This window comes from Octodon degus, unplaced genomic scaffold, assembly GCF_000260255.1.
Source record: "Octodon degus isolate 3935 unplaced genomic scaffold, OctDeg1.0 scaffold00102, whole genome shotgun sequence".
NCBI lineage: Eukaryota > Metazoa > Chordata > Mammalia > Rodentia > Octodontidae > Octodon > Octodon degus.
Window position 1 is genome coordinate 1,969,774 of NW_004524678.1, and position 10,071 is coordinate 1,979,844.

At 44.7% G+C, this 10,071-nt stretch overlaps 1 protein-coding gene across 1 annotated transcript in view; it reads left to right on the top strand.

The window, feature by feature from the left end:
- The window catches only part of Ddhd1 (DDHD domain containing 1), a 73,906-nt gene that overhangs the window by 55,440 nt on the left and 8,395 nt on the right, over positions 1-10,071 (top strand). Inside the window, exons 9-13 of the mRNA XM_023723743.1 lie at positions 729-804; positions 2,911-3,060; positions 5,095-5,347; positions 6,225-6,416; positions 9,378-9,461. Of these exons, the coding sequence (XP_023579511.1) occupies positions 729-804; positions 2,911-3,060; positions 5,095-5,347; positions 6,225-6,416; positions 9,378-9,461 (755 nt within the window). The remainder of the gene's footprint in view (positions 1-728; positions 805-2,910; positions 3,061-5,094; positions 5,348-6,224; positions 6,417-9,377; positions 9,462-10,071) is intronic.

Consider the following 10,071-nt stretch of genomic DNA (forward strand, 5'->3'; position numbering starts at 1 on the left):
AAAAAAAAAAAAAAAAAAAAAAAATTGAAATAAGTCAGGAGATGGTGAAATGAAAATATCTCTTTAAGATTTGTTATTATGCATGGAAAAGAAATGCACATATTTATTTATTTATTTTTATGTATTTGGTACAGAGTCTCACTACACAGCTCAGACTCGTAGTGATTCTTCTGTTTTCAGCCTCCCCAGCATTGGGATGACAGGCGTGTGCCACCACACTCGGTCTCAGTGGCCAGCTGGGCTGGTACGGCAGGTGGTACCAGGGATCAAACCCTGGTCCCTGTGCTTGTCTAAGAGGCGCTTAGTCCACTGAGCTATCTTACTGGCCCTAAAAAGCACATTCTTAAAAAAGAGAAAAAATGGACAAAATATTAACCATTTAATGTGGTTTTTTAAAAGGTATATAGATATATATATTTGGATGCCCAGTATTTTACCTTTTAAAAAGCTGGGCTGGCCACCTCAGCAGGAAGGCATCTCCCTGCTGCTTGCGGGCCCTGACTCCCACCTCTGCACCGAGACACTGTCGCAGCAGGTGTGGAGAAATAACATACTCACTGTTCCGTGTGCTGCTGCAGACTATGTAGTACAGCAGGGGCGTTTGTTAATGTGGGCGTTTGGCAGCGGGTGACCACCCTCTTTTTATAAACCAATGGAAGACAGACTGATGTAAAGCTACGCTGTACTGCTTTATCCTGTGATGCTGAATAACCTCGTACCCTTCCTAGCCTGAGGGAAATAGAAGAGCGGCTGCACGGGCTGAAGGCGTCCTCCATGACACAAGCCCCTGCCTTAAAATTTAAGGTAAGGAGCAGTGATCAGTTCTTCATTACTTAAGCAGTTAAATGTTTATGGTGCACGTGCTTAATTGTGAATAGTTATTGAATATATGTCATGTGTTGGACACTGTTGTTTCCTGGGTTCTATAAAGAAAAGAATAGAGAAGTCAGTCCCCAACCTCAGAATACGGACCATAATATCCTTTGTGCCACTTGCGGTGTGCACAAAGATACATGTGTGGAAGAAGGAGGTTTTAATTTTCTCTGGAAAATTTACAAGCAGTGACATCTGTATTTGATCTCAATAGGTTAAATTTTGCAAAGCAGAAGAGTGGAGAAATGTTATTCAGTATAAAAGGAACATGTAAACACAGGTATGCCAGGCATGGTGGCACATGCCTGTAATCCCGGCACTCAGGAGGCTGAGAATTCCAAAGCAAGACCCTGTCTCAAAAAAATAAAGATATATAGAGCGATGTAACTTTATAGCACCTTAGGAAGCCCCAAATAATTTGGAGGAGTGGGAAGAAAAGTAGAGACAAATGTAGGAAGTGTGTACTTTGTAGGATTTTTTTTTTTTTTTTTTTGTGGAACCGGGGATTGAACTCAGGCCCTTGCACTTGCCAGGGAAGCACTTACTCCACTGAGCCATCTCCCCGGCCCTTGTGACAGTCTAGTTGACCAGAGTGAGAATAGTGGAAGGAAATGAGCCATGATTGCAGGAATGGAGAACTGCATTTCAGTCCCTCCAAGTGGGAGAGAAACCCAAGGCAGATGGGCAGGTCTAGTCTGCTGCAGCTTGCAGGACTCAGCAGTAAGGACGTTGCATCTGAAGTGAGCAGTGGGAAGCTGGCTTTTGAGCATCAGAATCACCTGTTAAAGGCAGTGATGCTGGGGAAATAGAAGGTAGCCCAGAGCTGTGGACGCTGACTTCGACCGTCGGAAAGGGCAGCCCTGGAGCTGAGCAGCGGGTGACTCAGGTGCAGCAGGAGACGGAAGATGCCCTGCGCTTCCTGACACCCATTTCGTATAGGTGTATTCCTGTCTAGCGCTCCGTATTACCTCTCGCGGAAATGTGTTTCTCAGATCACGTGAACTAAACATACAGGTCTCTTCCTTCACTCCCTGTGGCACACAGCCCTCCTCTAACGCCTGCACGTCCTCAACAAGCAGGATGGTCTTGACTCTAGTGCCGTTTCTCTGGTGGGGATCCTTAGAGTTGGATGACAGCATGGCAAGTTCCATAACTCTTGTCCTGTAGCCTCAGCGCATATTCCATGTTAAAGCCAACCTCACATTGCATGCGCAGCTGATAGGACCGCTGTCCTCACAGTCAGCCAGACCCACACCTGGTCTGTCACCCACTCCGCCTCTGTTGTCTCCAGGCCATCCTTTGGATTCCGCTCAGTCCTCCCATTTCCACTGCTAGAACAGCTTCTGCCCTGCTCGAGGTGATCTCTTCCCTCTGTTTCTGCCCGTAGAGTCCTATCTTCTCTCCATTTTCTACTTCCTCCATACATTTAATTCCTAGTCCGCCTTCCTTAGTCAATCAAAGCTCTCTGAATATTGTCGTCCTAGGCTACATTTTCCCCACACACACAATTTTTCCGTCATTGCCTTCTTTTCTCAAAAACAGACCAGGTGCTCTCTGGCCCCTGCTGTAGCTCACATGGCTTTCAGTCTGGCAGTCATTCTTCCCCGCCTAGTGTCCCCACCTCAGCTGTGGAAATCCTGTTCTGCCTTTTCTGGCCACTGCCAGCACTGCCTCCTCTCTTGTGTGTGTGTCCTCCTCCATCTCCCCACAGCGAGATCAACTCGGGTGCGGAGCTCTGCCTTACTGGTGCTGATTGGTCCTCCCCATCACAGCACCTAGCAAGGAGGAGACTCGGGGAATCTCGTCACTGTGGAACACGCCCAACAGCGTGCCCTTCTGCCCTTTGCCCTTAAATAATGAAATTCCTCCTAAAGATAGATTATTCTAGAATGCTCAGGAGTTGTCAAATAATTAAAGCTTATTAAAAGAAGTATACTTAGAGACAATCATTTGTGTTTTACTCTACAACATGTACGAAAGTTTCTTGAAAATAACACTCCACCATGTTTTAAATGTAGGATGGCTTTGTCATTTTAGGTTGAAAATTTCTTCTGCATGGGATCCCCACTCGCAGTGTTTTTGGCGTTGCGTGGCATCCGCCCAGGCAACACTGGAAGTCAAGACCATATTTTACCTAGAGAGATTTGTAACCGCTTACTAAATATTTTTCATCCGACAGATCCAGTGGTGAGTTGCACTGCAGACTTTTTTTTCCTCAGTATTAGATTGTTCCTAAAAGAATCCAACAGAAACCTTAGTGGGTACCAGTGAATTAATAACAGCAGAAGCTCATCTGTCTGATTCGTTTGCAGAACTGAGTTTTAGTTCATCCAGGGTTCACGAAGTGAAATACCTTAGAGGTGATCTGTGTATATCGTGCCTCAGTATAAAAATATTATCTGGACAATTAATACAAGGCACAGGAGTCTAGTACATTCTCAGACTATCCAGTTGTGATACCAATAACCATAAATCTTAAAAACCCTACTTATTTTTTCTAAAGCATACTACAATGCTGAAATATGTTGTATCACCTTGAAAATATGCAAGTATTACGTATCACATGAAAAGGTAGTATAGTTTATGAAGTGTAAACTAATTGGCTTTTTTCCACTGTTTATTGAATCTGTATTGTAAATAATGTGTTTTAATGTCAATCCTCCAAAGATCTTATGTTCAGGATAACAGTTTATACCAGATAAGTTGCTTTACAGAGGGAAAGAGCAGTCTGGGGGTGCAGCTCAGGCCAGGTGTCTGCTTGGGGGGCCCGAGCTTGCTCCTCAGCACCACCCAGAGAAACTATTTCCTTTAATCCCTTGAAGGGCAAGCCTGACGATATCTAAACGGTAGAACCAGCTATGTTAAATGTTATTTATTCTCAGAAGATTAGCTTAATTATAGTTTTCTAAAAGATCTTTAATACCAGGAACTTTTACATGAGCACCTAAATCTTGTAAAATCACTCATATGATAAAGACTTATCGCCATCACATTTTAAGAAATGACTTATCAGGAACCGAACAGCTAGAAATGAACTTCAACTAGGATTATAACTGGAATCTCACATTAGACTCAAATACGGGCTATCCGGTCTTAGCCAGTCACTTCTGAGGTGTACCTTACCTACATGATGTAGATAATATTTCACCTTACAGGGTTACTGAGATTGAGTAAAGTATATATAAAAAGCCTTGCTAGAGCGTGAGCATTTTAGTACTACACCCTCGTTTCACCCATTGTCTCCTAACATGAAAAATGAACTCGTCTCTAGTTCGGTTTGCACTTCAGATTGTTGGGTACTAGGAATGGAACTCGGGCCCCCTGTGCAAAGTACCCCCAGCTCCTCCAAGTTCTGTTAATGCTTTTTGTTATTTTGTGCAAACAGTGGTAGCCAGTTTTTACAAACATTACCTGTTCTCTTTTACATGATACACAGGAAGAAAGGGCCTCCTTTCTACAGCCAGAGTACAAACTTTGCTGCTTCATCATACCTATGTCACGTGCGACAGACGGTCTTTTGTTGGTGTTACTGTGTTACTCTGTTTGAAAATTAAGTTCAATCCAGGTGTGGTGGAACACGCCTATAATCCCAGCATTCAGAAGGCTGAGGCAGGAGGATCATTATGAATTTGAAGTCAGCCTGAAATATATACCAAGACTACCTTAAAAACCAAAAAGGACAGAAGGGAAGCAGGGAAGGAGAGAGGTTGAGCTTAATAAGATACTCTAAAATACTAAAAATTGACCTTACGTGGTGTGTTCCAGATTGTAGTTTGTTGCATTTTGGGGAGGTTTACATAAACTGTTAAAAGAGATCAGAATATAATAAAAATCAATCTATTTCTCTGAAAAATAAATTATTAGGCATGATTGGCCTCAGCTAACTTCAGCTCCTTTTTTTAAAAATAATCTCTGCAGTACCTGCCTGGCAAGTGTAAGGCCCTGAGTTTGACTTCCAGTGCCAAAAAAAAAAAAAAAAAAAAAAAAAAAAAAAAAAAAAAAAGTAAACAAAAAAAAAAAACCCAGAACCTAAAATAATCTCATTGAAGATATATAATTAGACCAACCTCATATTGTCAACGAACACATGTTTCAACTACATATCCATTTTTTACAGTTCTCTCAGGTCTACTCAGTATGCAGTAGAAAAATAATAACTGCTTTGCTAAAATCCAGGCATTAAGCATTAATGTTGTGTTCTTTGAATTTTTTTATATCCAGGCTTACAGATTAGAACCATTGATACTGAAACACTACAGCAACATTTCACCTGTGCAGATCCACTGGTACAATACTTCAAACCCTCTACCTTACGAACACATGAAGCCAAGCTTTCTCAACCCAGCCAAAGAACCTACCTCAGTTTCAGAGAATGAAGGCATCTCCACCATACCCAGCCCTGTGACCTCACCGGTCCTGTCCCGGCGACACTACGGAGAATCTATTACCAATATCGGCAAAGCCAGCATCCTGGGTAATTTTTCGTGCATGTTCCTCAGGACAGAAACCTGTTTTGCGTGGATATGAAATTTGAGGGGTTGAAAATGCTCTGTGCAGCCGGCCTCCTAGCGTGAGGTTCCGGAGTGAGGAACAGGAAGGAGCTCCGCGCGCTCAGCCCAGAGCAGGTCCTGCACTTCTCAGGGTGTTAAGCAGCCGGCGGGCCAGAAGCAAGCGCGGTTGTGCGAGCGAGCAGGTTCCGAGTCAGTCCGCCCTGGCCGCTTCGTGGGAAACCCGCAGCGCCTCCTGGGTGCCAGGGCTGCGCCGCCCCTCCGTGGGAGGGGTGCCAGGCAGCCGGCGCTCGCTCGGGCCCGCGCTGCGCCTGCAGCCTGCAGCCGAGTGCTCGCCCAGGGCCACGAAGACGGTGCCCCAGTGCGCCAGTGGCCGAGGGTGTAGTCTCTGGTCCTCGGGTGCCCCCTGAAGCTGTTGGTCTGGTTGCGGGGTGCCTGGATGTGAAGAGCCACACGGTGGCGCTAGAGCCAGGCGACAGCCGCGGGCCTGCCGTCTCATCGCACGGGTCCTGGCAGTGGCTCTTCGTGCCTTAGCCACAGACTCATTGTAGTGAGCATGCGCCCACGTCCACGGTGTGGCTCTTTCAGTAGAAGTTTTAATTTTGCCAAATGTTTTAATAACAGTGACTTGAACGTCTCACTCCTCTGTGTGCGTTCCTGTGTGCTGCAGGCCTAGACTTCGTGCCGCTCTCCTCTTCAGCACCATTTGTGTTTAGAAACCTGCAGTCTGTCTTATGCCCCCGCCCCGGGAAAACATGGCTAGGGCTTGCTCCCCGCCAGTGGGTGGTGCTCCCGGCCCCAGTGCGCTGGCTGGCACAGTGACCCCTCTCTTGTGGCACGCAGGGGCTGCGAGCATCGGGAAGGGGCTCGGAGGAATGCTGTTCTCCAGGTTCGGGCGCTCGGCGGCCTCGCAGCCCGCGGAGCTGGCCAAGGACGCCGTGGAGGACGAGAAGAAGCCCGCCGCGCCGCCCCCCACCTCCACGGTGGCCACGCAGACCCTGCCACCCAGCGCGTCCGGCTTCCTGGACTCCGCATGTTAGTTCCTACCGTTCTTTCCTAGAGGTTTTACTGGTGGCTTCTGGAAATTTGAGGAGGGCAGGAGAGTGTAAGACATTCCACGAGCAGACAGACTTTAGCTTTTAAAGAAAATTGCTTTCCTTCCACTTATATTTTTAAGAATACTTTCCAGATAAATGTAATTTCAGTTTCTGCATTAGGTGATTAATAATAGTTCGATCATTAATAATCAGGATCTTTTAGCATAAGGATCTAAAATATCAAGCAAAAACACATCTCTTCAGGGTAAGTACTTCTTTGCGGTTTTGCGGTACGGGGATTAAGCTGTGGCCTTTGCGCAGAACTGTACCCCCACCCTTGCTATTTTGAGACAGGGTCTCACTAAGTCTCTTTACGCCCAGGCAGGGCTCAAACTTGTAATTTTCCTGCCTCAGCCTCCTAGAGTGCTGGGATCACAGCCCTGCCATCGCACCCAGCTGTCCTGATTCTTAAAAATTATATTTTTACTAATAAATACTAATATGATCTGAGTCTTAAAAGTTCATGTAACTGCTTCAGCTCTCCTATATCTGATGTTGAGAGGGTTTGTTTTAAAAGATTACAACATAGTAAAAGAAAAGTATTAGAAACCATACAAAATTTCATTAAAGTTACAGGAATTCAAAAATGGTTGCTGTAGTACATGATGTTATCATACAAATTAGTTGTTTAGGTTAGCAGATATAAACCTGCAAAATTGGTTACAAAAGCAAGACAACAAGAACAAAAAAGTTACAAGAAATTAAAAAGAACAAAAATAAGAAAAGAAAAAACTCCTAAGCATTTAACTGCTCCTTTCAAAAGCCCAGCAGAAATCCACGTGGAGGGTTTATGCCCAGGCTGTCCTGCTGCTAATGCCACAGCACCCCTCAGCCCCGAAGCCACCAGATCCGCTCTGTGGCCCCCGCCCTTGCCCGACCACCTGGCATACGTGGAAGGTTCCAGACGTGAGTGCTTGGAGCGCTGTGCTGGACTTCGTGTCAGAGCTTTTTAAGTGTCAAGTGAAATAAAACTAGTACAAGACCTACTTTTTTATGACATTTAAGAAGAAGGAGAGATTTGAAACTGCTACCTTTATGTAACAAGAAGAAAACTTTTGCTTTCTTTCTCTAAAAATTTTTCGGTATTTCAGTTACTCGCAGCCTTATAGTCTCGCTGTGTCTGCTGCTTTAAGTTGTCGGTGTTCTCGGCCATTCATAGTCTCAAGACTGGCAACAGAACAGCCACTTAGGAGGTGAGCTCAGGTGGAACAGCTCTGCCTGCTGCCCCTCCTCCTCAGCCCCTGCAGGGGAATTGTCAGTAAGGCTCCGCGGGAGAATCGACCAGCAGCACCTTTTAATCTTAACCACACTCGAAAATTTTATGATGCTCTTTTAAATACTATCTAGAAAATTCTTCTTCCACTTTATGTAAAACTCAATTTAGTTTTCTGGAAGAGTTTCTAAACTATTACCAACTTAAGTTCTAATTTTTGCTTAACATTAGCAATATAATTGTGAACATATAAAATTCTATGGAGACATGCAGACGTCAAAAGAAAGCTCTAACTTATGGGAAAAATTAACTTCAGAGAATTTTGTGGGGTGTCAGTTGAAAAGTCACAGCTCTTTGTAACTTGAGTAATGCATAAAACCTGTGCTAATAAACACTGGCATAGTTAGGGGCTGGGGAGATGGCTCAGTAGAATAAGCGCTTCCCTGGCAAGTGCAAGGGACTGAGTTCAATCTCCAGTTCCACCAAAAAAAAAAAAAAAAAAAAAAACATTGGCGTGGAAGAGGGCCTGAGGTGTGGAGCACACCAAAATCCCAGCTTCTGGGAGGCTGAGGCGGGACTGAATGCTGCAAGTTCCACGTGGGCAATTTAGCAAGACCCTGTCTCAAGTTCGGGGTATAGCAAGCACTGTCTGGGCTCAATCCTCATTGGGAGGGGTGGGGGCATGTAAGAGAAAACAGAGTGGAACTGTGGAAAAATTAATTGAAGTATAGAATCTGAAGGAAGAAAAAAGTTAGTTTAGTTTTGTCTGCTTTGCTTTGGTTTGTTTTTTACTACTTAAAATATTTCCAACTGATCACGGGAAGCCTGTTTCATCGGGAACGGTAGAGGCACTTAGCTTAACAACACACGTGCTCCACTATTCTTCCTTCTCAGTTCTTTGCTGCTTCTAGCGGCAAGTTAACTCAGTCTGAGGTAGTCGTGAGCCCTACGCCAGATCTTTATCTCTAGTTACAGACGCAGTTATTCAAATGGAACAATTACCATAGCAACATTCTACCTTCTAAAAGAGTGCCTCCTCCCTCACTAATTCTTTGGCTTGCTTCTGTTACTGTTCTTTGTGGTCCTGAAGTCAGCCAATGCTTGCATCCTAATTGCGGGCTTGGCTATGTCTCGCAAATCTAAAGCCTTCTGAAATCTGGGGGGTGCGACTGCTGGGATGAGGCGGCCGCTCCTTTTCTTCCCTTCCCTTGACGCCTCTGCTTCTGGGTGGCCTGTGTTCTTCCGCCCGCGTCGGCCTTGCCGTGGTCGCGGCTCTGCTCTGCAGTGTGCGCACTGACGCTGTTGTTGCCGAGCTGGCGTGTGTTCTTGCTTTGAAAGCACAGGCCTCTTCTCGGGGTTCTGTGGTGCGTGCCCCTGTGTTTGGACCATGTTAGGAGAAGAAAGCTGTTTCTTCCAGCACGGTTTGCCTCCAGATTAAAACCTAAACTAGCTATAAATTTGAAGAATGTCTAGGATTAACAGGCTGTATTTCACAGTTAATTACGCTTACACTCTTGCTGAGGTAGCTTTCCACAGAAAGCCCAGGTCTGCGTCGGTCCGTGCAGCAGGCGTGAGCAGCTTGTGTAGAAATGATGGTTCTAACTGTGGGCACTCGACAGCAAAGGCCGTTTCTAACCATGTGCCTCATTTTACAGCATCTCACGTGTTGTTCTGTTTTTTTCACAGATTTCAGACTTCAAGAATCATTCTTTTATCTCCCACAACTTCTTTTTCCGGAAAATGTAATGCAGAATAAAGATAATACCCTCGGTATGGTATATGTCAGGAATAGCATTGCGAACACTATGAAAATGATCTGCTTAGAATTCTTCTGCTCACTGAAAAATTGCATCAAATCTTCTATGAGATCATCTTCAATGTTGCCAGTACAGACTGTTTTGCATATATTTTCTTCCTAATTTTCTAATCTTAGATGATAGCATTCTTGAAATTGAATATTGATTAGCCACATAACGTGCTAAAATTTATGATATTCCTGTACAGTTCTATACACAAGGAACCTTTAGGGAGGAGAAAATGCAGTAGGTCAGTTTCTTTCTTCTTTATTGTCCTAAAGGTGTCAAAGAAGTTTATTGTTCTTTTCAGTTAGTATACTTACATATAAAAGAATTTCTAAGAATAGAGAATTTAATCATTCCTAGTTATTTCAGGTATTCCTAATGTGAATTAGGAATCTATGCCTTAACTGATACCTAGTTCTGATAGGTTCTGGCCCTAGTATAAATTGCTGGCTCCTCATGGTGGTCATCTAATATGGCTGAAGCCCTTAAAACAAAAGCCCATCTCCCCAACACCACCTCCGCCTTCTTCTCCAACTCAGTTCTGGGCGCAGTTTCCTTCCACCCTTCCAGCCACCTCA